At 38.6% G+C, this 15,526-nt stretch overlaps 1 protein-coding gene across 3 annotated transcripts in view; it reads left to right on the forward strand.

Moving 5' to 3' along the window:
* Nucleotides 1–37: 37 nt before the first annotated feature.
* The window catches only part of tasor2 (transcription activation suppressor family member 2), a 30,148-nt gene continuing 14,659 nt past the window's right edge, over nt 38–15,526 (forward strand). Inside the window, exons 1-16 of one of the 3 annotated variants that reach the window (XM_079827585.1) lie at nt 38–294; nt 1,953–2,101; nt 2,183–2,278; nt 2,384–2,456; nt 7,131–7,222; nt 7,326–7,463; nt 7,552–7,679; nt 7,816–7,829; nt 8,037–8,136; nt 8,305–8,399; nt 8,503–8,603; nt 8,700–8,772; nt 9,095–9,166; nt 9,288–10,205; nt 10,305–11,564; nt 13,419–14,199. In XM_079827585.1, coding sequence (XP_079683711.1) covers nt 264–294; nt 1,953–2,101; nt 2,183–2,278; nt 2,384–2,456; nt 7,131–7,222; nt 7,326–7,463; nt 7,552–7,679; nt 7,816–7,829; nt 8,037–8,136; nt 8,305–8,399; nt 8,503–8,603; nt 8,700–8,772; nt 9,095–9,166; nt 9,288–10,205; nt 10,305–11,564; nt 13,419–14,199 — 4,121 coding nt within the window. In that variant the 5' untranslated portion in view covers nt 38–263. Of the gene's footprint in view, nt 295–1,952; nt 2,102–2,182; nt 2,279–2,383; nt 2,457–7,130; nt 7,223–7,325; nt 7,464–7,551; nt 7,680–7,815; nt 7,830–8,036; nt 8,137–8,304; nt 8,400–8,502; nt 8,604–8,699; nt 8,773–9,094; nt 9,167–9,287; nt 11,565–13,418; nt 14,200–15,526 lie in introns of all 3 variants that reach the window. The other 2 variants (XM_079827584.1, XM_079827586.1) reach the window with 2 other exon arrangements.

Genomic DNA, 15,526 nt, shown 5'->3' on the forward strand with positions numbered 1-15,526 from the left:
TTGCTGTCTTTATGAGGATTCGCTTCCTGGTTGCAACACAGTCTCACAGTACAATTCAAGTCCTTCAAAACGCATTTCATCCTGAGAGACTAAGTTAGTCGTCGAAATTGTCCTAAGAGCTTTCAATAAACATTTCATGACTATTTTACGGGAAAGGCAGTATCATTTTAACCGTCTGAGAGGAATGTCGTCAGCCACCGAGGATTAGAAATATCTAATATATCGAGTGCAAAGCGAAAACCTGGGATCTATGCCTCGTCTTCATGGAGAATGTGACTACACGATCAACACAAGGTAACTGGGGTTAGTGGTTTCGTCGACACGTTTAGTTTCTGTTTTGACGTCAATAGTGTTTGTATAATTTATGCAATAAACATCTGTTTATTTTTCAAATCGAAATCCACTCTATTTTTGTGCTATTTTTGTTTGTTTTGACAGTGAAACGGTGTTTTTTAATTCCCGAGTTTCACTTATAGGTGTTTAAATGTAGTCACACACACACCATTGCAGCACTTGTGTAAAATACATTCAACCAGTCCTATTCTGGTCGAAAGAAGACACTTGTACTGGTTTGGTTTGTTGCCCTTAACTCTAAACCAGTTGTGCAGTCGAGTCAGCATGGGCCTGGTAAAGCTACACGTGATAGTCTTAGCTTTGCTCCCATAAGCTTTTTGGTGCATTTGAATAAGAGGTCTTTACAAGCATGTTTTAGTGCAATGTCATCTCTTAGACCTGGCCTGTATTTATTTATTATATAATTAACATTATAAGTGTTTTATAGATATTTGTGCATGTTCTAAAATATCAAAAGCTGGTAGCACTTAGACTTAACAACAAGGTTTCATTGGTTATCATTAGTTAATGTATTAACTAACAATGATCAATACATGTCTTCCAGTATTTATAAATCTTTGTTAATAAAAATACAGTCATTCTTAGTTTGTTCTTGTTAGTTCACGGTGCATTAACTAGCTTATGTTAACAAACACAATAATGATTTTAATAATGTATTAGTAATGCTGAAATGAACATAAACTAAGATTAATTTGGTTCATGTTAACTAAAGTAGTTAGCTAATGAAACCTTATTGTAAGGTGTTACCGAAATGTCTTCTCATTTTGGTCCTTTTTCTCAGTGTTTTGAGATTTGTAAAGGTAAATAATGGCATAATTTGACCAAAAAAATTCAAGACTAACAGTACTAACGGTCTAGATCTTAAGAATTTTCAGCAATGTTGCTTTATTTACAGCGGTGGTTTATGAATCTCATTCCTCCATGTGCGTTGAGTTTGAATTATCCATCAAATATTAGGTGGTCTCAGATCAACATTAGCTTGTTCTCGCTTGGTTGAGAGTCATGTTTCAAAAACCTGCTTGACCACCATAAACTGGTATGACTAGTGGCTTGTTGCTGGTCCAAGATGATCTTCTAGCACCTGCTAGAAACCAGCTACAATCTTAAGTTGTATTTTCCCATTGGAAAAGCTGGAAATCCATTAATTAGACTTTCATATTACTGTATAATTTGATGAGTTAATGTGTCAGTATTTGACATTATGGTTATATGGTAGATTTGGAAGATTATTAGGGAACACTTCAACAGACGTGTTGCACAATAGTCCTTCATTTAATGAACAGCGTGTTCAGCAGAAGAATTGCGCAAGGGCCTTTCTTAAAGGTTTTTTGATTGTTTTAGAGGAGTCGCTTGCCAGTTTTGGTTTGTTTACCCAACCATTTGTTCACAGAATGGGTTCTCTGCCAGATTTATTGCTTTTACTGAAGGTTGATCTCAAGATAAATCCAATGACCGTCAACTGTCATTGACATGCTCTCTAGTTGCTAGTCTAAAGGGACATACAAAACGTTCTGTTTTGTTTGTTGTTGAAAAGATTGAATGTTTTGAAAAATTATGAAGCAGTTAGTATAACTCAGACATGTGTCCTGTCTTACCAGGTCTTCTGGAGCCTGTGCATCCAGGCTCAGTAACCTTTAATGAGAGTATTCTAGCTCCACTTCGGGACAACTATTTGTATGAGGAATCAAAAGAATGTTTCACCTACAACTCTGCCCATTTTATCAACAATGGCGCTTTACAAAAACGGGTAAGTTTTATACTGCTTTATACTTAATACAATATAAAATGACTTGTGTCATGTTATAATGAATGTCTTTTTTTCCAACAGTATGCTGCGTTTCGTTCTGAGAAACGGGAAAAGGGATATTCTGAACAGGAACTTGAAGAGTCATTTGGCTTCCTGTTGCTTGATGATGCAAGCCGGGTTAGAAATACAACACTCAATGAGCTTATTGAATCAGCCTGATTTCAAAACTGTACTTTCTTCTGAATCGGTGAAACCATTAATGCAACATTTGTTCTCCTTCAGGCAAGGAAGGTTGGAGAAACAGGCTTGTTGGTTGGAAAAGCAAAATGCACTACTCTTGGAGACTCGTCGAAAGGTATAGAAAGTAGCCATTGCATTATTTGGTGATCATTTTAGCATAACTACCTGCTGTGTTTACTTGCATGCACAAGAAAATGTGACTGCAACAAGATCAGCCAAGAGGAGGTTCTGAAGCCTTGACAGATTGTGATATAAGACTATCCTGTAAGTTTCAGAGCTGAAAACGTCCGTGTTAGTCAAAGAAAAGCTTTTATAGACACCAGGCCCAGAAAACGAGAGATCTCAGAATATGTCGACCATTGACATAATAAGGTGCAGAAGCACCGCCTCAAGCTCGCCCACCGTCTCGTGGAGCTAAACGGGTTGCGCTACCGAGCAATAAACATGCCGGTTCCAGCTCACGTGTGTAAGACATAGCGTTTGTTCGCTTCATTTAACATCAGAATCGATTGTAAACAAGATAGAGGTCGAGACTGGATTTGCAGACATATTGAGATTAAAACACAATGCTGTGCCTTCTATATTGGATCCGACAGGAACGGAGCAACACACTTATGTTAGTAAAACATGGTTTTTATATGTGTTAGTATATGCATTTGTTACAGATAGTTTGATATCTATTGATTACATACCTTAGCACGCTGTCACAGTCTGGAGAAGGTGTTATTGGTTCATTCGTGATCAGACTCGGACTTGTAATGCCAGTGCTCGCAAAGCCCAACGTCCTATGTGTTTTTCAGACGGGCTATAGTGAAATAACATTCCTTTCTTGCGCGCGTGTGTGTGTGTGAGTGTGTACAGTTCGCGGTTACATTCACTGATGATCGGGGCGGCCAAGTAATACAGAAATAACATTCCAATCAATCGCGGGTGGATGAGAGATGAATCTTTGTGTTTGTTTGATAAAGATATTTTTCGAGCCCTGTGAACGTTTCTCCAGACACTTTCAAAACAATCCCCACATGTACTGAGGAAAGCTGAAGCTCATTAAATATGCAAATCTTATCCAATCCTAGCCGTGGGCGTTTACTTCCAAGTCTTCAGTGCGGCACGCCCAAGCCTGTAGTGCTTCAGTCAGAAATTGAAGCTTTCGCGCCTCGATCGCCCCCCGGTGGCGGTCCCAGTATAGCTCCTAAACCCCGCCTCTCCATGTATTAGAATGGGCGCGAGACACACTAAACAATTTAATTACACTTCAAATAATTGTTTCCTAAAGATGGTTTCTGTCATTTTAGGCAGTTTTTATTACAATAATTTCATTTCAAGTGTTCGTTTTTTAAATAAGTTTAGTTTTAGTGAGTTATTTGATGCTATAAAAACGAGGGGTGTGACGTCATGATTGACAGCTGAGATTGACGGCTTCTCTGAATGAACTTGTCACTGAGGCACTAACTGACTTTTTTCTGGATTTTTGGGAGGAGATTGGAGCTTTAGCTTTAATTTCTACACTTACATAACTGTTTATTTCACACCAACATAATGAATTGTTCTGCATCTGCGAGAGTGTGGGCGGGCTTTTGATAATCGCGCCTCTACTTCCTGTTCTCTACTGCGCAACTCCGGTCCTGAGATCGCTACTGCACAGACTCGGTCCCAAGATGTCAGCGCCGTGAGCGGGCCTATGAAAGCTTCAACTTTGGTCAGCGGAAGTCAATGAAGTCGCATCGTCCATATTTTTTTACGGTCTATGGGCACGCCCATCAAAACCAAGCGTTTTTCAGAGAGCCTCAAAACCAAGGCAGAAAATAGCCTATTACTTATTCATTATGATGTTTCTGAATGTAAAAACCACGCGAACATCATTAGTTGACCTCAGACAACAGTATATATATATTTTTTTTAAATCCAGTTCATGACCCCTTTAAAACATTTATAAGAAGTTAATAAAGGGTGAAGATGTCAATTTTCCTAGGCTGGACATCACTTTTGGCCACTACTGTATATCACAGTTTTTATTTTTACTATTACTCTGAATAACTGCTTGAAATCAGGTAGATAAATACGATATACTAACCAGGGGCCCGTTCTTCGTACCTCGCTTAATACATCTAAGATGATTTGACAGATCCCAGATCTTTTAATCGTGATAACTGATGTCTGGCTAATTTGGTTCTTCAAACGAATTTGCGGATTGGATTAAAATATCTGGATTAAATGATCTAAGATTACTGAGCATTCTTTTTTTCCCTGAAGAGGGCAGATGCATCAATACTCGAAACCACGATCAGCAATGCAGCGATTGGCTGGCGTCAAGACATCAATGTAATGACATCATATAATTAAAAAGCCACCTGGCAAAAAACTTGACAAATTACACAAAAAAACCCCACAAATTTCTGAACCTTTATAAGGAAACAGCCAAACGACCAAACCAACATAAAAGTTATAATAGATAAATGATAAATGTTTTTTTGTTTTTTTTAAACATGATTACCAATTATTTATATTCACGATTTTATACAGTATTTGTACACCCTTTACATTTTTATTTCAATGTTGTAATTAAATTTTTAATTCAATTTGAAGCAGATTTGTAACGTGACAGTATTTAAGTTTCTTATGGGTCAAGATCAAATTATCCTCTCTTGCGCTGCATCAAGCCACTCCCATAATATCCGTGATCACTTAATGCACGGCTCAGATTAACTGTACAAGATGTGTGTAAACCAATAAAAACAAAATTATATAAAGTAATTATTCCATCACAAATAAATCGCTCAATCAAGTGGCTGTGTCTATAGTATTATACATTCTCATATACATATACAATATAACATTTTTATATTATTATTTAAAATTATTATTATTGCCCCTGGTTCAGTAATGAACTATTGTAATCAAGTAGCAGTGGCTGGGACAGATTTTAAGTATCACCTCATGATGCAATCTAACCCTGTTTACATGAAATAAGCCTGCTCCCGAGCAGGTTTAAGCTTACGGACATGTTACTATGACAGCAAGTCCAGGATGAGCTTCGAAGAACCAAACAATCCAAGATAATGCCAAATAGTCAACAATCAAATCCAGCTAACTGAGTTAGCGAGGTACGAAGAACGGGCCCCAGGGCTCAGTTGCTAAGGATTTTGTTTCTACTTGCCCGGTCGAGCCCTGCTAACAAAAATAGTCTACAACAGATTACTAAAACATTGCCTTTTAATAATAATAGTGTTCAGAAGGTTGGTGAGGAAAACGTCATATGTTCAAGTCCATAGTCTATTCTCCTACATATGAAAAGTGAAAGCAAGAGTTATACTGTAATGAATCTATAGAAGAGAAAGTGAAGGTTAGCCTTTACCCAGGTCTTCCTACTAGTGTATGATATCAAATTGCCTAGACTAAATTAAACATTTGACTCCCTTCTCAAATTTGCCAGCTGCTACGGGGCTATTATAAACTACTGGTTGAAGACTTGATCATATCAAGGAGAAATTACCCATTTCTAGCTACGAAATTAATTTTGTATTGTACAAGTACATTTACACTGGAAGATCTGAGTGTTTGGTGGACGACAAAATCCATGCAGAACTACTAATAATAAATATAATCTTGAATTATTATTGATTCTAAGCAGGTTTGGGAAAACACACAAATTCAGCACATTCTTAGTCTATTTAAATTAGGCCTTCAGAAGATTAAGGGTTTTCATATTTCATTTTATTACTATTTTAATGTATGATGTAGCTGGTAGGGTGGGCCAAGTTTATGTGGTTATGTGTTCTGCTTCTATTTCCTGAGAGGGGAAAGTTTTGAATGATATACACACGCAGGTTCGTGAGTGTAAAAGCAATGTCTCTCTCTACAAAAGTTAAGAAACCAAATAAGAGTCAAGTTAATGATTTATTGTATCATTTTCCGTTTAACCAAAAATATTTTAGGGCCCAGTAAATGTTGTTGTGTGTTGTCAGGGGTTGTTTAGTCTCAGCTTTAAATATCACTGACACAGTCTGTTCTCTGACCATCTGAAGCACACCTAAATGTCAAGAACTTATCTGATTTTCTGGCTTTTACACAACTTCTGGCACACATGTTTTTGTCAGCCAGCCTGTCATGCTTACAAGGTCATGCTTACATTGGTTGAAACAATTTGTTAAATAAACATTTGCTGGATTTGCTATAGTTTTTCTTTATTTAGCATTTTAGCAGCAAGTTAACTAGATATCGGTTAGGAGAACTGTATTTTCTTTGTTTTCTGAATTGTATTCTATAAATTATTATTGTGGGGACCAGAGTCTGTCAAAAGTCTGTGAGACTTGTTGGCTAATAATTAGCTGTACCAGAGATTAAACTTGTTTACTGTAGTTTAACATGTTGAGGCAATCAGAGCTTTCTGGGAAGTCCTTGTACACCTTTTTCTCATCCACAAAAATGCTGAAGATCTAGTTTTTCAAGTTTTGATGGCACGGTAATAACATGCGTTGAGTATTGAAAACGTTCCTCAGGATTAGAGTTGCAACTTCAACTAAGAAGCGGTTTGTTGTTTGAGTTTATATTCACACAGTAGTTTTTGTAACATTTAAGGGCTTTAAAGTTTTTATCCCATAGTTTATGTTAAACACCATTTAAATCAAAACTCATTGGACCTGCTTTTTTAAGGCAAGGCTTGTAAATGGCTAATGTCTTGAGAAATACAGCTAAAGTGAATTATTTGTTTTGTAGTTGTTTTCTGTTGGTTCTATTGGGTGAAGCGATTATAATCACTTTATATTTCTGTTATTTACACTTAAATTAGGAGTCTACATCTCAAAATACTCCGACTGCCTTGACCTGAAGCGTTGGTATGATGGCAAGACTGGCTACATTGTCCTTTTGAAGCTGACCAAGGTACACATTTAACAAATTGGTTACCCAAATTCAGTTGCTTTGTGCTGATTTGTCCTAATGCACCACATGCAAACATATATTTTCTTAATTGTTTTAACATCAGGGGAGAGTGAAAGAAGTTACAGACAACTACACCCAGAATTTCACTCCTCCGACAGCTGGCTTCGACTGCCATGTATCAGAGCATCTTGGTGCTGTGTCTTCAACTACTAGTTCTTTCTTGGCCTATGAGCGAACACAGGTAATGCAGCTCTCAAAAAAGAAACAGTTTCCTTCCTTCCTTCCTTGATATCAAACTGTATATCTAACACGGTTGGTTTGTATTGCAGTACTATATGTATGAACTACGTGATGGAAGCAGTAAAACAGAATCATGTCCGAGACATGCTTGTCCATTTGCCATCGTGGCATTTTCATATGGGAAGATAAACACCACGTCAGAGTTGGAGACAAAGAGGTTTATCACTTTGCTCTTTGAGATTTTGTATACATTTTTTTATGTGTAAACACCTTTTGCTGAACATAAAGTTTTACATATGATAATGATGATTTTGACAACTAACGATCTGTTTTCTTTACTGTTTCTTTTCAAGCCAAGACAAAACAGGTAAGAATTATGGATTGTTTTGCTTGTTCTTTTCTCTTTTTGGGGTGAAATTGCAAATAGCAAGGATTGTTGTATTCAAAATCTTGTCCATTGTCTTTCTTTTATTTATTGTATAATATTTTTTTAACTCTTTTGAATAATATACAGTGTATTTGAATGTTCTTTTAAGAGTATGTAATTACCAATAAGCGGTATCTTGTATTGTAGTGTTTTATTACCAACCATGGATTGGCCAATTCAAGATTGAATCCACTGTCTATGATGTTGGTCTTCAGTCTGCAAGCGGAGCCTGGTTCCCCGCAAAACTGTATGTTATTTGCAAGGACATGTTTTGACCCTCTTACTCCCAAAAAAATAAACAGATTTAATTTGACGATGCACCAAAAAAGCTGCCCAAACATTAAGGGTAGATTATTCAGAAATGTTATACATCTACTTAAAAGCTATAGGACTGAAATGCAAACTGTATTTTCAGCCCAAAGACAGTTAAAATTGATCGTGCAATTGGTGTGTCTGAACTGAAGAGGTCCTTGCCGCGGGAAATCTTTGAAACTTGCATTGTGGGTGAAGGTGTGTTTAAAATTTTGTTTTGGTAATTGACAGTATCGCCCATATTGGTGCTAAAATTGTAAAGGAGCACATTTTTCATTTGTTTTCCTACATCTCCTCACAGTTTGCATAGATGGCAGATGCTTCAACTTGTATGATGTTGTCTCCTCTGAGGCGAAAAATGATCTTGCTCAGATAACCCAAGAGCTAAAAGAAAAAGAAATGGTAAATATGGAGAAGAGGGAATATCTGTCATCAAAAACACTGATAAAAATCTCTAAACTAATCTCGTCTTGTCTTATGATCTTTTTTATTCAACAGGCTCTTGTTATACCACTGGAAGATTCTGGTTTCCTTATACTGTTACACTCTTCACATCTCTTCTCTTATGAAGGTAAGATTTTGCCCAGTAGAGTTCAACTCCAATCACAATCATTTTCTCTTTAGAGTACTTAATTTTTTTTAAACCAACATATAAACCTTTAGAGACAAACCTCATGAGCTCAGAGGTTGTTAATCAGTGATTCTTTTCAAGCTTGTGTGTCATTTAAACATATTTATCAGTGCGATTGCTGGTGAAGAACTACATCACCTAACATTCTCAATGTATATTTGAATTATATAATTTATATTATATCAATGAAAATACATCTGGAGCCAAGTGGACAGAAAATCTATCTTGATGTTGTTTACCTTGTGAAAACATCCATTTCTAGATGCAAAGTCGGGTAAGGCAGCAGCACTTCATGGCATGTTTATTTTCCCGGACTCAAGAACTGTGCAAAGAGGTAACAAGGAGAATGATTTTATTTATATATATTTTTTTTAAATCAGTGTACAGTATGTATCTTTTAATTTGCCATTATTGCACGTCTTATAAGCATCTCTTTTGTGTGTTTTTATGTTTAGCGGCCAAGTCTGACCTGACAAATATTAAAGTGTCATCAGAAATAATGCAAGTCATTCCAGCACTCAACTATGCAGAAACGGAGATGGAAAAATGTCCTCCAAGCCAACAGGGGTGCTCTAAAACTTCCTTAGAGAAGCATTTGCAAGACTATGGCACTCTTTTTCACCCAGGGCTGTTGGACATTCCCACCAGGGAAGCCAGTATGTTTCCAGACCAATATGATGTGCCTGGTGGTTTTACTCTGATATCGCCTAAATGGTCACAGGAGACTGGCACTCGATTAAAATCCTATTTCGGTGAGCCTTGTGGCTTTACAATTCCAGTAGTGAGGGCACTGGAGTTACTCAACACTGGTCGACAGCAGCGTGGTGATGATCATGACGATGATGTCTATTACTGTATATCATCACCTGAGGAGGTCTCACAGACTGATGCTCCTGTTGTAATGGAGGTGACTAAGCACACAGAGGCCGCCAGTGATGCCTCTCACAGGACTGTTGAAAAAGTTGAGAGACAAAAAGGTGAGCACAAGCATTTGTCTACAGAGCAGCCTCAACCTGCTCTGCCAGAGGGCCTTGGAAAACTGGGAACAGCTGTAGTTACAGAAGCTGACAATGTGTTGGAGTATCCGACATCCACAGTGTCACCCAAATTGGGTGATGTCCCTTCAGAGAATTGTGTTAGTATTGACACTGATGTTGAGAAAACATCTCAAGGCAGTACTAAAGGAGATGCTGATGGAGTCTGTGTAGATTCATCCACAAAAGAGACTCCCATTCAAACAAGCAGTACACCATTAATCACATCAACAGAAGAAGGTGGTGCTGCTGAGGGGATGGAGGATAATATACTTACTGAGAAAACAATGGCTGATCCTGATGAGAAAGTGAACCGGAGGACCTTTTCAAAACGTAAAGGTAGGAAGCGCAAAATTCATTGGAGAACCATGCAGATCAAAAAAAGAGCTAAAAAAAAGCTTGCTTTACCAATTTCAAGTTTGCCTCTCGTTTTGCCAGTGAACTCCACAGATGGCCCTACAAAAGACCAGACTCAGACTGAGACCATGCATGCTGATGACCTCAATCAGAGGCCACATTCAACTAGTAGGGCCAAGGGACGCAGGCGAAGGGGCGGGAAACGAAATCTGAGGAAAGCCAGACAAGCACAAGAACCTTTAAGTGTGTCAACAGAAACTATTCATGATCAAAGTATGGAAAATGAAACAAGCCCTACAAAAAGTAACTGGCGGTCTCTACCAAGGCGTAAAAGATTGTGGAATACCGATGCTACTCTGAAGCGGTCTCTGAGATCAGGTGTTGTAAAGATTGATGAGGAGACTATAGTTAACACTGAGGTCGATGCCAGAAAACCAAGTTTGTCAAGCACACCCAAGAGGAAGATGGAGGGATTTAGCTTGAGGGAACGATATGGTCTAAAGACCATAATCACAACCTGTGGCAGAGTTTTTGTCCCGCATGGTTCAGATGTTGATGTGCAATCTGCAAACAAGAGGCAAAGTGAGAAAATGCAGGTTGAGATGAGCATTGACACAAATGCAGAAACAATTTCTCCTGTGGAAAATAAATCCACAGAAATAGTGGAAAGTAAGGGAGAATCTCCCTCGATGGTGACGGAAGAATTCCCCCGTAAACTAACAGGGGTCAGTGGTGGTGAAGACTCGTCGCACAGCCCTTCAGATGAGATGCCAAGTGCTCTCTTGTCAGCATTAAAGATATTGAGAAACCTTCACAAAAACAACCCATTAGAAACTGACAAAAGTCAGGATTTATGTTTGGAAAAGTCCATGAATGCTAAATCTACTGAGAACGTAGGCTTCCAACAAACTAACAAAGATCAACCTGTTACTCTTCAAGCAGATGCAACTTCCAGTCCTCCCAGATTATCTGACCAATCCATGCAGTCGGACCCTAAAGTATCCTCCCCTGACAAAATCAAAAAGAAACCAAAACATGATGTGTACAGTGCAATATCTATAAGCAAATTAAAGACGGTACTCAGAAGGGGAAAGAGGGCGAAATCTCCTTCTCCTGGTGACAGTGCAAAATCTGAGCCAGATAACGCACAGCCAGAATCAAAAGAAAGAAAATTGGGCACCATCATGGAGTTGCAACGTGATATTATCAAGAATAAGTTGAAAGACAAAGCAACAAAGCCCAAGGGTGATACGGCACAATATGGGCCAATGAAACCTGTGGAGATAACCAAACAACCTGTGTCTTGGAGAGGTCTTATTCACAAGCCCTCAATAGAAAATGGTAAGAAAAGTCTTTGTTTACATATTCTGTTATTAAACAAATGTTCACATACCAAGAGTGGGAAATAGAGGTGTAACGGTTCAGATTACACAGTTTGGTTTTTATCACCGTTTTAGGGTCACAGTTTCGGTACGGTTCGTTATGTGCTATGTTCAGGGAAAAAAGACGACTGTCAAATAAAAATAAAGAAAATAAGAACAAATAATCAAACTACAAACAACTGCACAAATAATTACAATAGAGCAAAGATAATAAATAAAATTAACATTGCTTTTCAGGTTATTTAGGTATCTTGTAGTTTTCAGGTACAGAAAATAAAGTAATCAAATGTAAAACAACATTACATATAATCTTCAATATATAAATTAAATAAAGATGAATCATTATTAAAGTTACAAAAGCTATTCAGTCTAGAGAAGCAAGTGATTTCCGTGTCTTTTTGATTAACATAAAGTGACAGCAGCCTAATATTCCTGCTGACTGTGTTTTTAAAGACATAATGTATTGATATAATGCCGGTACACTGATACTGTACATAAACAGTTCGGAAAGACAATGCATATGCTTTAGAGTGCGGATCGGGCCGCATTTTTCTGTCCGAGCCCGGCCCGCGTCCGACAGAGCAGTAACCAAACCCGACCTGAGCCCGACAGGCATTAAGATATTTATGTCCGAGCCCGAATCTATTGTAGCGCACAGACTCTTCATAGTTGTGAAATTTCTGTTTTGTTTTGCACCGGCAGTGATAGGGTTAACAAAGGGAGTTCAGAGGGGCGGAAACAAATACGGAAAACGTGTGCGCTTGAGAGTGTGTTCATCTTCATTCTGATTAAAAGTTTGGAAACAGAGCCTCCCTGGTCTGTCATTCGTCAGACATTACACAATTTTTTTTTCTCATACTAATGACACATGTACGTTTGTTCGTGTGGAAAGCCCGCTTTTATTAAGCAGCTATAGGAAGGCATTCTGAAATTATTACAGATGAGCGCATCAGCGCGCAGACGGGGAAACAAATAGGCTACACATGTTAACGGGGCTCAATCAAATAGCCAATTGTGAAACCAAAATTAAATGAACAAAGGTCTATCAAAGATGGTGGATGTTAGGGTAATATTTTTATTTTATTTTAATCACAAAAACATCAGGTTAAAAAGGCCTATTGGCTACCTACATAATAAGCTGTTTTAAATTTCAAATGTTCAATGCCTTATCGCGCTGACGTGACCGAGCCCGACCCGAACCCGAACATTATTTCTAAATATCTGTCCGAACCCGGCCCAGCCCGTCAGTTACCGACGGGACCCGTCGGGCTCGGGTCGGGTATCCATCCTCTAATATGTTTACTTAAGACATAACCTACTATGTTTGCTAGAATACTCGCCAAGATGGGCATATTGTCCACTCAAACGCAAGACGTGCTATCAGGACCCGGGTGATGACGGCGTAATTGGTCATATTAGAGCATGCGGCACTAGCATTGAACAAAGATTTCAAAAAAACTTTTATTTTTAAAAAAACGTATTGCGAATGCGTCGTCAGATTTGAGAGAACCGTTACACCCCTAATGGGAAAGTGTCCAGAAAGTGCTGTGTGTATATTTGCTACCAGTTTTAAACCTCAATCCTTTGTGACAGTTTCATTTTCGGTAGTAGTCATTAAATTAGACTGGCTTGAGACATGATTATGCTGGTGTATTAAAATTGGCCCACATGTGTTCCCTCTCGATGTTTTTGTCTTCTGTGTGCATGTTATTCTGCTTCTGCTTCCTCTTATTCTCTTGCATGTCTGCATCGACTTTGCGCCTTTGCTACTGCTATTTTATGCTTTGTCTTTATTTTTGTCTATTTCTTACAGGGTCCCACAATTTTGACACATCAGCACCTTTTGAAATAGCTAAACACACTGACCAGCAGCTCATATCATCGCTTGGGGATAGGGTAGGAAGGAGAACAATTAGTGTTGATGGCAAAGCCAGCGCAGAGAGTGTGAGCATGAGTGCATCTCTGCCTTCAGATGCTTTGAGTTTACTGGCTGACTTGGCCCTCGGTGCAAGTAAAGATAAAATGTTATCGAACTTAGAAGCCAAACCTGGCCAGGAGGCCCTTGATGGAATGAAGGGTAGCGGCTCCCCGGAGTCGGTCCTTCATGCTCTTCTTCGTTATCCATCTGGCAGATTTAAATTACCCCCCAGGTCTCCTATTCCAGAAGGTCTTTTAGTGAGTGGGCAACTGATTTTGGAAATATCAAAAGAACATTCTTACTCACAGCCCACCTCTCTGCTGTCAGGTTTGGCAGGTCCATCCCCCCAGATTTCTTATCCGTCCGGATGTGTAGATTCACCTCTGTCGTTGAAGACTGGGCTTCATCTGAACCTGCCCAAAGATGCCGCAGCCTCGAGTCATCAAGAGGAAGGCGGCAAAACCGAATGGAAGCGCTTGATTTCTCCAAATAAGCCAATGTCGTTGATTCCCAAGGTGAAAGCACGGAAATCACGATTTTTACTGAACAGATGCATAATTGAAAAGGATGGAAAGATCCAAGTGATGAGGATTTGGGAAGAAGAATATGATTTTAAATTTGACAGCAAGTTCACCAATGACAGTATAGACAAAACCGTCACACGAGCACTTCATGGGTAAGTACCATTTGATGCCCCTACATTTCAGTTAAAGTTTAATGATGATTGTTGTAGTGAAAATGTATTTTTTTTTTTTATGTTGATTTGTGGCGACAAACCATTCACACAAGACACAAATCTGAACATTATTGCATTTAGTTTAGTTTTTCTGATTAGTGACAATATTAAAGGAATAGTTCACCCAACATTAGAAATGGGAAAACTAGAAATGATAGAACTATAATGTAAAACTATATATTCATATACACACGTGCTAAAAAAAACTATGGCATACGATGAAAAAGATGTATAAGATACATACACTCTCTCTCTCTCTCTCTCTCTCTCTCTCTCTCTCTCTCTCTCTCTCTCTCTCTCTCTCTCTCTCTACTGTATATAATAAATATAATTGACGCTATGTCAACGATGTCTGACAGCAATGACATGGCAATCTCAGTCTGACAGCAGATAAAAATAAACCATAAATTACTTTCAAGTGAATTGTTACAAAAGTGCACATTAAGCCTAGTTCAGACTGCACAATTTTCAAACTCGTCAGATCACTGCTCTTTTCACACTGCATGACTATCTGGGCCAGCATTCAGACACTGCTATGTTCACACTGCACGATGGCTCGGCGACAGGGTTTTCACACTGCAAGACTGTACAAGAGAAAAAATCGCTGACAGCTCTGTCCTGTCCGCGAACTACGTTTCACAAGCAAACACACGCAAGAAGTGAGAAGGAAACAACACGAGATCACACGTGCGTCAGACTGGAGTTCTCGCGCGAGACTGGAATTATTAAAAAAAATATAGACATGCAGGTCAAAAACTTGCTATCCAAATTATCTGTGCGCTGATTTGCAGCAAAAAGGAGAAAAAGAAAAAAGATTATGGTGGAGGAAATGGTTGGGGAGACACAGGGAGCAAGGATTGTGCTTTGTTTCTGCTTGACATAACTGTAAATATATATATTACAAATACGGATATTATGGTCTATAGCTCCTCCCCGAACCCTGTATCTTGCTCTCTCAGTGGTTGTGGGCCATCGCAGATGTATTTTTGTCAGTCAGAACTCATTTCACACAGCAGGAATTTGAATCGCCGACAGGTCCAGATATTTAGCATGCCAAATATCTCGCGGGCGTCGGCGACTCATCGCCGATTCTCCCTGATCGCGTCTTTGATCATTCACACTGAGTGATTGTCACTTACGTGCACGAGTCAAGTCAAGTCAACTTTATTTATATAGCGCTTTTAACAATGTAGATTGTTTCAAAGCAGCTTTACAGTGTTAAACAGGAAAATAATGCAGCATAATTTTATTCAGCTGTATAGCCATT

This window comes from Gobio gobio (genome assembly GCF_949357685.1).
Source record: "Gobio gobio genome assembly, chromosome: 10".
In the NCBI taxonomy this organism is placed as follows: domain Eukaryota; kingdom Metazoa; phylum Chordata; class Actinopteri; order Cypriniformes; family Gobionidae; genus Gobio; species Gobio gobio.